At 37.2% G+C, this 16,989-nt stretch overlaps 1 protein-coding gene across 4 annotated transcripts in view; it reads left to right on the top strand.

Annotated features, from left to right (window-relative positions):
• The window catches only part of NFATC1 (nuclear factor of activated T cells 1), a 209,118-nt gene that overhangs the window by 26,559 nt on the left and 165,570 nt on the right, over positions 1 to 16,989 (top strand). For all 4 annotated transcript variants that reach the window (XM_036762437.1, XM_036762425.1, XM_036762433.1 and 1 more), the window contains exon 2: positions 4,095 to 5,196. In XM_036762437.1, coding sequence (XP_036618332.1) covers positions 4,095 to 5,196 — 1,102 coding nt within the window. The remainder of the gene's footprint in view (positions 1 to 4,094; positions 5,197 to 16,989) is intronic.

Here is a 16,989-nt window from a genome sequence, read left to right as displayed (position 1 = left end):
TATCTATCTCCATCTACTTATCTCTCTGTTATCTCTATCTTTCTCTACCTATCTCTCTTTCTATATTATCCTTCTTTCTCTGTTATCTACATTTCTCTCTATTTTCTATCTATATCTACCTATCTTTCTCTATTCCATCTATTATCTATCTCTTTATTTATTTATCTATCTACCTATGTCTATTTTCCCTCCTTCCTTCTCTCTCTCTCTCTCTCTCTCTCTCTCTCTCTCTCTCTCTCTCTCTCTCTGTCTCTGTCTCTGTCTCTCATTAGTATCAGATACTCTTAAGTGAGGAAACTCCCAGTACTGACTTGGGTCAGTACCTTCTCTTTAATTTATGGTTTTAGAAGTTGCCTGGCGGCCCTGAAGGGTTGAATGTTTTGCTCAGGTCCATTCAGCTAGTATGTGCCAAAGGCAAGACTTGAACCCAGGTCTTCAGTAGGTGTCAGAGGAAAGACTTGATTGTGGGTCTTCCATCAACAACTCCAAGGCCAGATCATTATTTACTAGGTCATGTTTCACCTTTCTACATTGCACCCACTGAAGGATATATCTCTGTTCCCAAGCATAAACCATTTATAGGTAGAAAAGTTATTATTTTATTATTTAGCATGATCAAAGTAAAAGGAAAAAGAGATATTTTATTACAAACCTATATGCTCCATTCCTAACCTTACTATTCTAATATTAATTAAATGACATGCCTGGTTCCTATCCCAATCCACATCTCTATTTATTTATTTTATTTTTATTTTTGGAAGCACTTGGGGTTAAGTGACTTGCCCAGGGTCCCATTGGTAGTAAGTGTCTGAGGCTGGATTTAAACTGAGGTCCTCCTGACTCCAGTACTCTGTGCTACCTAGTTCTCTCTTACTATGATTATTTTTTTAAAGACTGTATCTCTCAAGCTCACTTAGCTAGAAGTATAGGGGTTATTCCTAGGCTGATCCCACTCTGATTGAAACGCAAGCTTTGACTGGCACCATTTTCACCATTGACCTATTGTGGCCCTATCATGGTCCCCTTCCCCTTATCATATTGATGCTGGCTTCTTTTGCATACCAACTAAAATCCCACCTTCTCCAGGAAGCCTACTTCAACTCCTCTTAATTTCAGTGCCTTCCCTCTGTTATTTTCCCCCTATTTTTCCTGTATGTAGCTTGCTTTACATAAATTTGTTTGCCTATTGTCTCCTGTGTTAGATTGTAAGCACCTTGAGGGGAGGGGCTGTCTTTGGCTTCTTTTTGTGTCCCTAGGGCTTAATAAATATTGATTGACTGACTGATGTCAAACCCTGAATAGCATAGCCCACTGCAGCTTGGAACTAGCAAGCTTAAGGGATCCCTCAGTCTCAGTCTCCCCAGTAGCTAGAATTACAGGTATGTGCCATCAGGCCCAATCTATTTTTTCTCCTATTGTTATTATTTCAAACCTCCCTGAAATACTTAGACCTGGTATAAATCTTTCTTGTTGCCTTTTCTCACATCTGCATTTGATTTTTAAAAGACATGTAGGTGGCACAGTGGGAGAGGGCTGGAGTCAGGAAGACCTCAATATTTAGCTGTGTGACCTTGAGCAAGTCACTTAACTCTGTCTGCCTCGTGGAGGACAGCACCTGCCTCAAAAGGTTGCTCTCAGAATCAAATGAGATAATATTTCACAAAATGCTTCACACAATGCTTAAAATACAGAGTAGGTAATTATTACTTCTTCTATTCCCTTTCCATTATCATGTCATTGAAATATACTTACTTTTTAAAGGTTCTATTATTTAAAAAAAATATAAAAATGTCTCCATGACATAAACAAGTTTGAAAACTGTTAAAAAGTTTCTTGGATTTTTATCAGTTGTGTCAGTCTGTGAATAAACATTTATTAAGTGTTTACTATGTGCCAGGTACTATGCTAACTGTTGAGGATGCAAAGACAGACAAAAGATAGTCCCTGCCCTCAAGGTGCTCACAATCTAAAGGTTCATATAATTTGCTCATATTATTAGAAGCTCCTTAAGGGCTGCAGCTCACAAGGCTTGTGTAAATCCACAAGTCTTAGCACTGTAGATGTGAAGCTGGGCACAAAGTAGGCAGTATTTGTTGAGCAAATATAGGGATAAGTAAGTCAGATGTTATTGTGATTATGGTAATTTTTACTATATCCTTTTTGAGTCATCTTGACTTATATCAGCCTTCATAATTGTTCTGCAGGCATAGCTTCCTTGGACTTTGAATAAGATAGTTACATTCAAGAAAAACAGCTCTGTATAGACATATTGTTATATAAATGAGAGCAGTGGAATGGTGGCGGGTCCCTAGAACATTGTGACTAAATGTTTGATGGTTAGGATGATGACTTTCTGTAAGAACCACTGTGACAGGGTTTGGGAGCAGGATGGTGAGGAGGGCCAAGAAATGGGGAGGAAGGAACTCTGGGAAGGCAAAATGGAGTAAGAATTGGCAAAAAAAAATACAATTGAGAAAACTCTATAAGCTCTTAATAATGACAGAGATCTGTAGTTCAAAATAATGTTATCGCTGCCTGATTGATAGTCCATATTTATGTAGTGCTTCTAGATTTGTATAATGCTTTATAGATATTATTTCATTTGAGACTCACAACAACACTGTGAAATAGCTAAATGGTGGTGATGATGATGAAGAGGATAATAATATTCCCGTTTTATAGATTCTTGGAGAAGTTACATGATTTGTCTAGGGTCACAACAAATTTCTGAGACAGTATTTTAACCCAAGTCTTCTAATCTTTAGATCCAGTGCACTGTCTACCACGCTTTGGTACCTATTAAGTGGAATTATATTATCAATTAAGTCATTTTTATATACTAACTACTTTGTTTATAACCACCCTTCCCACCTTCCTCACTCTCCCTCCCAGTTGAGGAAGACCTGGGTTTAAATTCTGCCTCAAATACTTACTAGCTATATGACTCTATTAATTGGTTTGTGACTATATTGCTTTGAACTATAGACCCTTAGTTTGTAGAATTCTTATTGTATTCGGATTAGTCTAGCATTCATGAAGAAGCAACATATGTCATAGTAGATTTCCATACATGAATTTACTGTCATTTGGAACACCATAACTTCTTGATTTTAATTTTTTAATAGATTATAAGTAAGGAACAGAATTTCCCCTTATTTTCTTAAAGTAGATTTCATGTTTCTTGTATTTTTTATTTTTATTTTTATAATTCAACAAAAATAGGCACACAATTTGGCGGCCCTATATGTCGTATTTTATATGCTTTGTTTAGAACCTTCAATCAATGTATTGAAAACAGAGACTTGAGATATATTTTAATGTGGTGTAGTAGGAAGAAAATTTGTACAGGGAAGTGAGAACGTGAGTCTCACTAACTGTGGTCTTGGGCAAGTTACTTAATTTCATCATAAGATTTTGAGTTGGTGGGGACTTTGTAGATTATCTAGGACAAGTGACAACCAAGCTCCTGCAGGTAGTAAACAGCAAGATTTTTGCATCTAGATTTTCTGGTTTAAAATCCAATGAGCTTTCCATCATACCTTGCTGCCTCTCTGGACTTCAATGACTTCATCTATAAAATGAACAGATTGGCATCAATATTCCAGCACGGGTTCTTAACCTGCATCTCTTTGACAATCTAGTGAAGTGTGTAGACCCCCTCTTAGAATAATGTTTTTAAATAGAATAATTTGACACCAGTTTGGAATGTCTGTTGGTTTACTATTACACTGCACTTTTTCCAAAGGGAAATATGGGGAGAGCCCACTCTTCTGTTTTAGTGGTGCAAGGTGGGATTACTAGTTCCATACTCAGGGCTGCAACTAAACAGATTGTGTGTGGCATAGTGGATATAGTGCTGAGTTTGGAGACAGGAAGACCTAACTAGGATCTAACAGGATGATACTTAGCTTTTCAAAATACAGAAAGTGTAAATGCCTAAACCCCTTGTTCTGAATCCTGGCTTATATGTGCCCTTATCCTAGTGTTTCTTGGTGATAATAGCTTCACAATTTCATAGAATTCATTAAGCCAATGGTTTCACATTTGCCAGATGAACAACTCATGCCATTCTTTTGATTTGTTTTTTCTTCCAGAACACTATAATTACACATCTTCAAATATCAATACTGGTTTGCCTCTCAATGTGGCCCATCCCTCATTGTCAACCCCATGTCATGATCTTCAGACATCCAATCCAGTCATTTCAGTTGTACCATCAACAAACCATCCCTCTGGATATGGAGGCAGTATTGACAGTGGGACCTCGGGATATTATCTTTCCTCAAACATCAGACCTAATGGAGCCCCAGCTCTAGAGAGTCCTCGGATTGAGATAACTTCTTATTTGGGACTTCATCATAACAACAACCAGTTTTTTCATGATGCTGATGTTGAAGAAACGATACCAAACTCTAAACGATCTCCTTCTACGGCCACCTTGAACCTACCAAACATTGAAGCTTATAGAGATCCATCTTGCCTGAGTCCAGCTAGTAGCTTATCTTCCCGAAGCTGTAATTCTGAAGCATCATCATACGAATCCAATTACTCTTATCCATATACATCTCCTCAGACATCACCATGGCAGTCTCCTTGTGTCTCTCCCAAGACCACTGACCCAGAGGAAGGATTTCCACGGGGTATGGTGGCCTGCAACTTGCTGAATTCTCCTAGGCATTCTCCATCTACATCCCCAAGAACAAGTATTACAGAGGAAAACTGGCTTGGTACCCGTAACTCCAGGCCATCTTCTCCTTGCAACAAGAGAAAATATAACCTAAATGGGAGGCAGACATCTTATTCACCACATCATTCACCAACACCATCTCCCCAGAATTCCCCTCGAGTTAGTGTGACAGATGAGACATGGCTGGGAAACACTAACCAATATACCAGTTCTGCCATTGTGGCCGCTATTAATGCCCTTACCACAGACAGCACAATAGATATGAATGATGGAATTCCTATGAAGTCCAGGAAAACTGCCCTAGAGCATACTCCTTCCATGACTCTCAAGATAGAGCCAGCTGGTGAGGAGCATGGGACCATATCACCCACTTCTGATTTATCACCTGAAGAGTTTTCAAGCTTCCAGCATATCAGGAAAGGAAACTTCTGTGATCAGTACCTTTCGGTGCCACAACATCCATACCAGTGGGCCAAACCAAAGCCTCTGTCTCCCACTTCATATATGAGGTAAGATTTAGTATGATTTTTGTGCAAATACATTAAAAAAACAAAATGAAAAGATGCCTAAACTCTTCATATTTCTTGACTATTCATTCCACTTCTTCTTGTCCTAATTTCTGCATCTTACTACTTTCATTGCATCTGGGTGCAGATGTGACCCAAGTTGAGAAATTCACATGGAGCAGAAAAAAGGCGACTCTTGACAACCAGCCATATTGGTGTTTTAAAAACAACACAGCATTTTCTTCCCTTGAGACAGAGCGCTTGGTCTCTGGCAGGCTGGTGACAGGAAACACAAATGTATTCTGAACTTGGTGTTTTTAACAGTGCAGTCTACTGCTGCCACACCAGTTCACTTAATTAGTCCTGCATTTTCATTTTTAACTAAACAACTGCTTCCCCAACAGGTGGCCCACTAAAGATCTCTTGCAAAGTGCTTCCAATCCAAGTCTTTTAATTTTGTGTACAGAAACAACTGCATGGTACCTGATGTAGCATCATTAGTCATTTAACTTTCTTTTTTTCTTTTCCCTTTGTCTTTATGGCATTCTCCACCCCAATCTTACCTCCCGCCCAAACATTCAGGGAGGGAGAAGTGTAAAGTATAGGAGGAGGGATGATGAAGAAGAGAGACAGGGCAGAAGGATAAGAAAATAAAAAATAATAGTAGCAGGGCATCTTTGGATTGGGGAAATACTGAGTTTTTCTGTTGTAGTAGAATAGTTTGTCATTCTTAAAATAGGTTTTATAATTTTACTCTTTATTTAAAAATACTATGCTCTCTGATCCTGGCTTTTATATAATTAAAGAGCTATATGGTATTCTAGGATTAAGACTGTAAGTAGAGAGTTCAGTGTCATCTTACCAGTGAACCCATTTAAGAATCTATGTTTGTTTTTAAAGAAACAATGCAAGAGGCAGAGTGATTTTTCTTTGTTGCTCCCAAAAGAGCACATGGAAGATACTACTAGTCAATCAAATTTAGAAAAAAAACAAGAAATACAATAGGTTTTTTTCTTGAGTCTCATGAGATAGTTTCTAAAGTTCTATGAAAAACTTCAGCTTCAACAACCACCTGAGTATAGAAGGACAATCTTTAAAATTATTACCAGAACTAGGATTGTTGCTCAGAGGCTGGTTTAGACTATAAGCATAGAATTATTTTGTTCTCCTATTGACAACTTTTAAAATAAATTTAATGACTAGTCAGCTCTCATATATAAAATAAACAATAATAACAGAATTTTAAGTGAATCCTCTTAAAGAGGCCACGTGAATTATATAAATATAACAAAATAATAAATGTTTTAAATTGATTTAATTATAGGTATATTGCCACTTGTATAATAAGCAATTTTTTACAAGCATTGTAGTCCAAAGAAATATAATCCATACCTCTTTCTACACCTCATTAAGCTGCTAAAAACAAGCCTATGGAAACATATGTAAGATTAAAATCATTGAATGAAGATATTCACATCAGGATGTTTTAAAAAAGAAATCATAGGAATTAAGTAGGAATTAATTAATGGTAATTAATTATTAATTCAGTAGGAATTAAAAAAATATTGTTTTACAACAGTCGTATCAGTAGTAGTATAAAATAGAGGTTCTCTTGAGTTTAACATACATATATGAACACATATATACACACATGCTCACACACACATACACAATAGCCTTTCCTGAATTTCTCTCTCAATTTGTTGAGCAACCTATACATTCTTTGGGGACTTCTGTCAATCTGTTATCTACCTTCAGTTTATTTTATAGTTTTAATCCATTACATGGTGCTACATGGCACTAATTATTGTAAAGGCATGGGAGTGATTGTTGGGTTTTTTGCCTTTAGAAATTTCAATTGGTATTCGTGTCAGTCAAATTATTATGTTTTCTTTATCTTTTGGTTACAGAAAGCCTCTTGGTAGATATTATGCACACAGCATTCCTATTCGCTAATACAAACATACAAAAACATATGAAATGTACAAAACTATCCTCAGGGGATTACAAAGTTAACATTTTTCCACTGTTTTGGTCCTACATCAAAATATGTTTCCTGGTCCTTTGCAATATGTTTCCATGTGATCTCATTAACTGGTGCTCTAGGGCAGCTGGAAGCTACTGTAGAAAGGAGATGCTAAGTTATTTCACCAGTCAGAGATACTGACCAAACTTCCTTCCACAAAGAATATCTCTCTGTTAACATACATGAAAAACTGCAGGGCAATTGCAGATGGACGTCAGTAGGATCACTAACTACGCAACTGAAACGGTTGTATTTTTAATTATCCCAACATTCTTTGGATGAGAAATTTGCCATAACATATTTGGATTTTTTTTCTTTCCTGCTATTTTGTCCCTCTCTCCTCTTTTAAATAACGCCTCCATAAAATCAAAAGGACTTTGTGTAACTTTTTTTTAAAATGAAAAGTAAACCATATTGATTCTAACAATTCAACTCAGTCCAACAAGCATTTAGTACCTTCTGTGTGTCAGATATTGTTCTTAGAACTGGAGATTTGAAGCAAAAACAAAAGAATACCTGCCCTCAATCTTATATTCTGTGACAAGTGGGGAACCACACATACACAGTTAAATACATAAAAATATATACATATTCAAAGCAAACTCAAAGTAATTTGGGTGGGGGAGTAGGGTTGGGTAGTAGTATTATTAGCCCCAGTTTACAGATGAGGAAACTGAGGCAGTCAGAAATTAAGTGACTTGCCTGGGGTTACTCAGCTAATGAAATGTCCAAGGTTGGAATTGAAATTGAGTCTTCCTGACTCCTAGCCCAGCACTCTATCCATTGTGCCACTTAACTAAAGATTACCAAGAAATAGGAGTAAGAAGAAAGAATAGTCCAGGTATGGGGAACAACAGTGCAAATAGTTGGTCAAAAGAAAGGCATACAAGTATGAGGTCACACCATAGGATTATAGATTGAAAGCTAGAAAGGATCTCAGAAGCCATCTAGTTCACTGTCTATGATTTTACAGATGTAGAAACTGAGGCTTAGGCAGTTTAGGTGATTCGCCTAACCTCACACAGATAGTAAGGAAGCATCACAGACAAGATTTGAGTCCAGATCTATTGAACCAAGAGCCAGGACTCTTTCTACTCTTCCATGCTAAGGTGTGGTATACATTCTGTAACCAGTTGGTCAGTTTGTCTGGATCACAAATTTTGCTAGGGGCTATCATTTGAAATCAGCCTGTAAGGTAGATGCAGGTCATATCATGAAGGACTTTTAAAATACCCCAAAAGAAGAGTTTATATTTCATCATAAAGATAATAAAGACATGCCATCTGATTTTGCTTCAAATTTAAAAGCAATTTTTAATCATTAATCCATATTATCTTTTAATTTTTATGGATTAAGAAACTGACACAGAAAGAGTAGATATCTCCAAGAAGTACCTACCCTCCCCCCCATAATTCAGCAGAGCTCTGGCTAAATGCAAGGATTCTTAACTTTCTACTCTGCTCAGACCATTCATCTTTTTAAAAAAATTATAAAGAGAAACTATAAAAATTATGCTTTTCTTCTTTTTATGTTTCATAATTTAACATTTATTAGGTATTCAATACAATAAATGATTATCAAGTGCCTTTGGTGTTTAGGTGCTGAAAGAAATGTAGTTTTTAATTTATTTATTTTTAAAGAAATTAATGTACATTATTGAGAAATAAATAACAAAAACCAAGCCTCCAATCAGTGCTGGCTGCTTAATTGCAGCTGTTTCGTACATGAATGAACTTTGGAAGCACCCCAGAGACGGATGACTCAGAAACATCATGCAAAACATTCATTTTGAAAAGGAAACAAACCAGTCTTGTCTCCACATACTCCTCAGCTTAGGGGGCTCCATAGATCTATAATTGTATGCATATTTGGCACGTAATTTTTTTATCATATGTTTAGAGATTCAAGTATAACCAATGTTTACACAATAGTGGTACCGAGTATTTAAAATTGCAGGAGGAAAAGCAAAATTGTAATAACTAAAATTCTATAATAGTGAAATTCACTTTTATATAATGATACAGCTCACGTTTCTACAATGCTTTGAAATTTACCAAACCCTTTTCTCTCAATAACATGGAGAGGTAGGTAGTATAGGAATTGTGTGCCCAATTTATAAATGGGGAAACTGAATTTGAAAGAGGCCATGTGACATGATTTGCTCACACAGCTAGTAGATATCAGTGGCAGGATTTGAACCTAGTTCTCTTGACTTCAGTCAAGATGTTTTTCAGCTACAGCTTTCTGCCTCTCCAGAAGTGCAGGTAACTTTAGAGCAGCAGCTCTTAACCCAGGGTCTCTGACCTTTTTTGAAAATATATTTTGATAATTATGTTTCAACATAATTAGTGTCCTTTGTAATCCTATGTATTTTATTTTGTGCTTTTAAAAACATTTTCTGAAAAGATTAAGAATCCCTGCTCCAGAGGTGTCTAGACCTTTATTATATGACTGAGGAAACAGGTCTAGAAGAATTCAGGGACGTGTCCAAAGTCATTTGATAGTAGCAGAATTGAAACTCGCCTTCAGATCTGTACATTTAATGTTTAGGCAATATCTTACTAGTACTGAAGATATGTTGTGTGCTTAGCAAACTCTAATTTACGTGTTTTTCTGTGACCAAGTTAGTAACTTTAAATGTAATTTTAAAAATAATTTTTGGGTTGCAGTAATGCAAGAAAGTAATATGTTTTCCAGATTTTTTCTCTTTTTGATTTTTTAAAAACCCATTAACAGATAGAGTGTGTCTTTGATTCACAATCTGGTGTGTTTCAAGACTTCTAATTTCAGTATTAGCATATTATATTTTACTTGTGGCTCTTTTGGTTAATGGTGATAAAAATGTGGCTTCAGAATCAAGTAACTTCAAATACCATTGGGTTAGAGGATTTCTTTGAATACCTGCAAGATAAGCCCCCAATATAAATGGGTCAGTTTTTTGCAATTGTATTCTTTTTGTAGGGGCTTCTCTCTCAGCTATACCTGCGAGTATACATTTATTCCTGTCTCTTCGATGATAATTATTATGTAAGAAAGGCACCATTAATTTTTGATTATCTCTATGTATGTTGTGCCTGGCACATTTTAAATGCCATACTGCCTGTCCTTTATCATCCTGCCTACTTCTCCTTTTGCTGTTGGTTGTTCTAGGACAAGACATGGGCTTGGGGCAGGTGGAGGTGGGTTTTTCTGTTCTTGGATGTTGGTATTCATTCATGCAACACATTTTTAATATACTTATGTACAAGTCTGTATCTAGGTGCTGTGGGTTACCTGAAAAAGAATTATGATTGGTTCTTGTTCTGAAGGAAATTCAAAATAAAATGCAAGCATAAATATATACTTGTCTCATTTCCTTAATTCAGGATCTAATTACCTCCTGCTTCCACAATTGTAATTATCTTAAAACTTGTCTCCCTTCAGTTCAGTTTATGGAAAGTAGGTGGTGCTATGGATAGAGTGCTAGCCTGGGAATCAGGATGACCCAAGTTTGAATCCTATCTCAGACATTTATTATCTGTGGTGTTGCTGTTGTTAAGTAGTGTCCTATTCTTCATGACTCAATTTTGGAGTGGTTTGCCATTTTTTTCAGATGAGGAACTGAGAAAGAGTTAAGTGACTTGCCCAGGATCACACAGCTAGTAAGTGTCTTACGCTGGATTTGAACTCATAACAGATGAGTCTTCCTTATTCTAAGCCCAGTGCTCTATCCACTGAGTTATCTAGCTGCCCTTATTATCTGTGTAGCCTTCAGCAAATCACTTGAACCCTCTCAGCCTCAGTTTCCTCATCTGTAAAACAGGAATAATAGCTCCTACCTTACAAAGTTACTGTGAAGATAAAATTATTTCATTGATACAAAGTCTTGTATCATCATTAGATATTATTGTCCTTCACCGCTAAAATATTCCACCTAATAGGCGACTCTGATCTCAGCTCCTTGACTGCTAATGTTGATCGATGCCTTCTTCTCCTTTAAAGGGAAGATTACACTTAGCACTACTGTTGATGCCAATGTTCTATAGCGAGTGAAACAAGTGCTGGGAAATGGGCACAATACTGTGTGTTTGACCTAGTTCACAGGGCTGTTTTGAAAATTGAATGGAGGAATACGTATGAAATTCCCTGTAATTATAAATGTAAAACTATAGTTTTATGATTATATTAGAGAGTAAAACTGTCTTGACATTCAAAGTTGCATTTATTTTTTCTGTGTGTTTTTTTAATGGTACAAATGTATCCCACTCAAATTAATAACCATAGCAAGTCTTGCTTAATGACTACATTGCAGTAAGTATTTCATTGCCTTATAGTGTGTGTGTGTTTAGAGCACCACCATCGACTTTCCTTTCATGATTATGATTTTCAAGTGACTTACTGCTTCTTCTGTGACAAAAAACAGAAATCACAAACCAGATACACTTGGCTATGTGCCTTGCTATGCATATAGGCTGTATGCTGCTCACTTTAGCATTAATGGAAACTGCCTGTGAAGACAGGCACATGGGCAGGGGAATCTTATTTTCATGAGCATTCTTGGCTTTACAAGTTAATACAAAATAAATCAATGTCCACTTGATTGCCTGTGGTGAGATAAATTTTCTCCTATTGGAATTCATCAGGGTTGCATTTGTCTGTATCCTGGAGGCTCCTTTTGGCCCTCTACTCTGTCCATAGAATCCCTGCTGACATCAGTGTGAGCTATAGGGAGACAATGGGGGTGCATATAGACAATATGTATTTGAAGTGGATGCCTATGGATATAAGTCATGCTTGTGAGACCCCTTCAGGCAATCAACTCCCTTTGAGAGTATTGACAATTCTCTTGGAACTTCTTAGTGAAGGAAGGAGATGTGGGTGGGGAGTATAAGGATCAGATGTGGTCAAGACATGACGTGACAGTAGTGATTATTTTTGGTTTTTCTCCAAGGTATCTGAATTCACCTCTGTGGTGTGTGCTTTAGCAAAAAAAATCCTTCATTGTTTAGAGCCCAAGTGAATTAGATGTTTAGCTGAGATGTAAAAAAAAATTGTTGCTCAGGGCCATACAGCGAGGCCAGAAGTATCTGAGGTCAAATTTGAACTCAGGTCTTCCTAATTCCAGGCCCAGTGCTCTGTCCACTGTGCCATTTTAAAGCCAGTCTCCTGAGCTGAGACTCCAAAGAACCATATATAGGATCATGGCAGTTCATGTTCTTGGGCTTCCAGGTAGCTGTCTAGGCATGTGTAGCATCAACTAACTTTCCAGAGGTCTCTCAATTTTATAGAAATTTCAGTAGATATTTGGTGGAAAATGTTTTGTGAATAAAGATAACAGACTTCAGAAAACCCAGCCACTTAAAATGAGATTTCAACAGTTTTAAGAGTGCAAAAAGATCGAGAAAATAGAGGATCCTCTGTTTTACCTTGAATATGTCACCACCCATGACGTGTGGTAGGAAATTTATACTTCTCTGTCTTAAAAGGCTTGTTTTGTGTGAAGGGCTATTCTTAGTTGTGAAAAGAAGAAATGGGAGAGCAAGTACTTCTGTTTTCCTGGGGAGAGTGTTTGTATTTCATGGTAATTCAGGGTCAGTGTTTATAACTACATACATTAGAATTTTGGCTTATTATTATTATTAAATTTTGACTTATTATCTATTATATATGCTGACCCATATAAATATCACAAAAATAATCATGATAATATGATACGAAGACATTGTTAATAAGTACCTTTGTTCAGTAAATGTCCAGCAAGATGTGGCCTTGGCCCTTCACAAATTCTATCATGGCTCCATATTGTGGGTATGAAATAAAAGTTCCCTGTTAAGTTTCTTTTAGGGGCAGCTGGGTAGCACAATGGATAGATCACTGGGCTTGGAATCAGGAAGACTCATCTTCATGAGTTCAAATCTGGCCTCAGACACTTATTAGCTGGGCTGGGCGATCCTGGGCAAGTCACTTCAGCCTGTTTGCCTCAGTTTATCATCTATCAAATGAGCTGGAGAAGGAAATGGCAAACCACTCCAGTATCTTTGCCAAGAAAAACCCAAATGGGGTCACGAAGAGTTGGACACGACTGAAATGACTGAACAACAAGCTTCTTCTATTAGAGGAATTTCAAACTCTGATCTTGGAAATACTTTTGAAATCTCTTACCAGTTAGATCCATCAACACGTATGGAGCATAGAAGGAAAACAGGATGTGGAGTCATTAGAACCTGGGTTTGAGATATGGCTACTACTTTATCTTAGATGAGTTATTGAACCTCTATAAGACTCGGTTTCATGAGGTTTAAAATGAAGATCAATCAATTAGTAACCATTTTTTAAGCACCTACTGTGTGCCAGGCATTGTGTGAAGTGCTGGAGATACAAAAAGAGGCAAAATAGTCCTTGCCCTTGAGAAATTTATGCTCCAATGGATAATAACATTGTAATAGGCACTCAACTGTGTTGTTGTGAGGACAAAATGCATAAATGGTACTTTATGAACATAGAATACTATATTGTAAGCTATTATTTTCTTTGAAAATCCTCTTTTTGGAGCTGACTGCTTTTTTTAAAAAATGCAAGTTAGCACCATCAACAAGCTTACAAAAATGAACAAGACATGAAATAGAAAACACTTCTTCAAATATCTAAAGGCTGAGGAAGGTGCTCCATGGCACTTTGCCACAGGTCATTGTTTGCTCTCATTACTCACTGGCTCAGGAGCATTTCCATCAAATCTTACAAGATTAAAACGGAATCCTTTCTCTTTTATTTCCTTCCTGTGTCCTTTTTCCTGAGAAATCTTTCATCCGCCACAACTTGGTCAATCATTGAGCGTCCTGAACACTTAAACTTTTTGAAGGTTAAAGTCACTTAATCTTTTTGAAGTCTTCTTTAAACCTCAGTTTCCCCATCTGTAAAATAGGAATAATAATGTTTTCACTGCCTAGTGCACAGGTTCATTGTGAGGAAGGCACTTTATAAATGTTGAGATTCTATAGAAATAGGAGGTATTCATTCATTCATTTATACTGATACTCTATCTATCTGTCTATCATCTATCTATCTGTCTGTCTCCATCCATCTCTCTCTCTCTTTCCATCCATCCATCCATCCATCCATCCATCCATCCATCCATCCATCCATCCATCTATCCATCCATCCATCCATCCATCCATCCATCCATCCATCCATCCATCCATCTATCCATCTATCCAACTATCCATCCATCCATCCATCCATCCATCCATCCATCCATCCATCCATCCATCCATCCATCTATCCATCTATCCATCTATCTACAGTGTGGATCTGTAGTGTCCTATCTCGAGAGTAATGATTATAGACACCATTTCAGATAAATTATAGGTACACAGTTACCTTTATTCAATTGTTAGCCACTTGTTTTAGGTCAGCTAGTGTAGTCTTTTTATTTTTTGCTACTTATTGTATCTCTTTTACCCTGGTCAACATTATCCTGATTTTTAATCCTTGCTTTCTCTAAACCGTTTCCTTTTTCTATCCTTAATTCCCAATCAGGTCCACACATTGGAGTCCTTCGGTCCCTTCTCATCTTCTTCACATTTCCTACCTTCCTTGTCCTCCCATCTGTGACTCATTTTCTGACATTCAAGTTGCTAAAGCACAATCCAAAATTATGGTTTCCTATCCCTTAGACAATACACTTAGATACATCTAAACATTGGAAAGTTGGGGGTGGGAGAGGAGTTTACCACATCATACTGAATTGGCTTTTTAAAAATTAGATTTCTAGAATGAATGTAATCAAATTCTATTATAAAATGGCTTACTGTTAACTTGGTTTCAATTATAGGGAATAGGACCCTGTTATTTCCTTGGTATAGGGAACTCCCAGATGAGAAGATGCTCTCTACTGATACAGACTGGCACCTAGAGGACTAGAACACTGAGATTTTAACTGACTTGCCCTGAATCATACAACCAGCATGTATCATAGGCAGCACTAGAATCCAGATCTTTCTAATTCTCTATCCACTGCCAAGGCAGATTCATCTGGCCCCTAAAACGTAGCTACAAACAACAAAGCCTTGATATAACATGCCTCAATCAGCAAATCTTAGTCTGCCTCTTCATGGAAGAGCCCTGGTAGGAGGCTGCCTTTGGTTTTATTTTAAAGCACTATTTCCCATTTTCAGTTTAATTATCTCCCAAAACTACTTTATAAAACCACTACAAAGACTCTATGATGCATCTATATCCTTTTGGAGCAATAATGTTTAGACATTTATCACTCCTGATTATGGTTTTTTGAAAAGCTTTTGGGTTGGTCAGTCTAGTTGCATGGGTGATTCATTGCTGTAAATTGCCCATTTGGGGGGAAGTGGATGAACCGTTTCAGGTCAGTAGGATCATACTTAGCCCAGTAGAGCAGTCATTTAGTCAGTGGGGACCCCAGGAATGTGAAAGTGCCTAACTCACTCCTGGAGAATAATTTTCACATGGTGTGAGCCTAGTTGAATGTGTATCAAAGAAAGATGCCATCTGAATCCAAAAATGCATTACAATATTGCCTTGTATTTACAAAGAGCTCCAGGATGCTGGAGAGAGCTTTTGTAGACAAGGGACCTCTCAGCAAATAAATGGTACCCTAGTGGCCTAAACAATTTAATGTGCTTCCCTGAATGCCCAGTGGAAGGGTAACTTTAACACTGGGGATAATGAACTCATTCTCTCATGGTATTTGGTGTTACTATTTTATCTTAATTTTACAGATGAGGAAACTGAGGCACAGAGAGGCAGAAGGAGCATAAAAATAAGCACTAGAAAAAATACCAAGCTCTATGTTCCTAGTCTAATGTTGTGGGTATTAGTTTATGTGTATTTTTGTTTCAGCTCTTTACATCTTTTGGAATGAAAATGAAAGCATATAAAACAGCAGGATGATTTTTTTTGTTTTAAGAAAAGTTTAAAAGAGAGGTTACATTTTGGTGTATCCTGACATATACTTTCTGTAGTGCTGGACAGCAAGTCTAAAATGACTTACATTTGTGGAAGGGGAATAATATAGTGGAAAGTACATAGGATTTGGAGCCAGAAACTCAGTTCAAATCCTGCCTGAGTCATTAGTTAAAGTCACTGGTGTGACTTTGTCCTCAGTTTTCTAAACTATAAAATGAAAGGCCTCCATTAGATGATTTCTAAGTCCCTTCAGACTTGAGATTTATGATCTTAAGGTTTTCAAAGCACTTTCATCAGTCTCAGAGAGGTGCAGCAGTTTACTCGAGGTCATAGGAGTAATAAGTAGCAGACCCATCACTCAATCCCTAGGATTACGTTTTTACAACCTAACACCATATATGTTCTCTATTTTGATGGACATAAGTAGTCATGAGGGATTCTAGAAGAGCTGTAGATGATCATTAAGTTTCTTTCTGGCTCAAATATTTCAAAGCTCTGTTGTTGTTGTTCAGTTGTGTCCGGCTCTTCATGACTCCATATGGGGTTTTCTTGGCAAAGATACTGCAGTGGTTTGCCATTTCCTTCTCCAATGAATTAAGGCAAACAGAGGTTAAGTGACTTGCCCAGGGTCACGCAGCTAGTGTGAACCACCTAGCTGTGGTTTTAGTGTTTGTGAAAAATATGACCATCTTAGTATGTTTCTATAGAAAACCTGGGGGCAGTTAAGTGTTGTAGTGGATAGAATGCTGGGCCTGGAGTCAGGAAGACTCATCTTCATGAGCTCAGATCCAGCCTCAGATACTTACTACCTGTGTGAACCTGGGCAAGTCATTTAGCCCTATTTGCCACAGTTT

The sequence above is a fragment of the Trichosurus vulpecula genome, chromosome 1 (assembly GCF_011100635.1).
Source record: "Trichosurus vulpecula isolate mTriVul1 chromosome 1, mTriVul1.pri, whole genome shotgun sequence".
In the NCBI taxonomy this organism is placed as follows: Eukaryota; Metazoa; Chordata; class Mammalia; order Diprotodontia; family Phalangeridae; genus Trichosurus; species Trichosurus vulpecula.
This window is presented reverse-complemented; position numbering and strand designations above follow the sequence as displayed.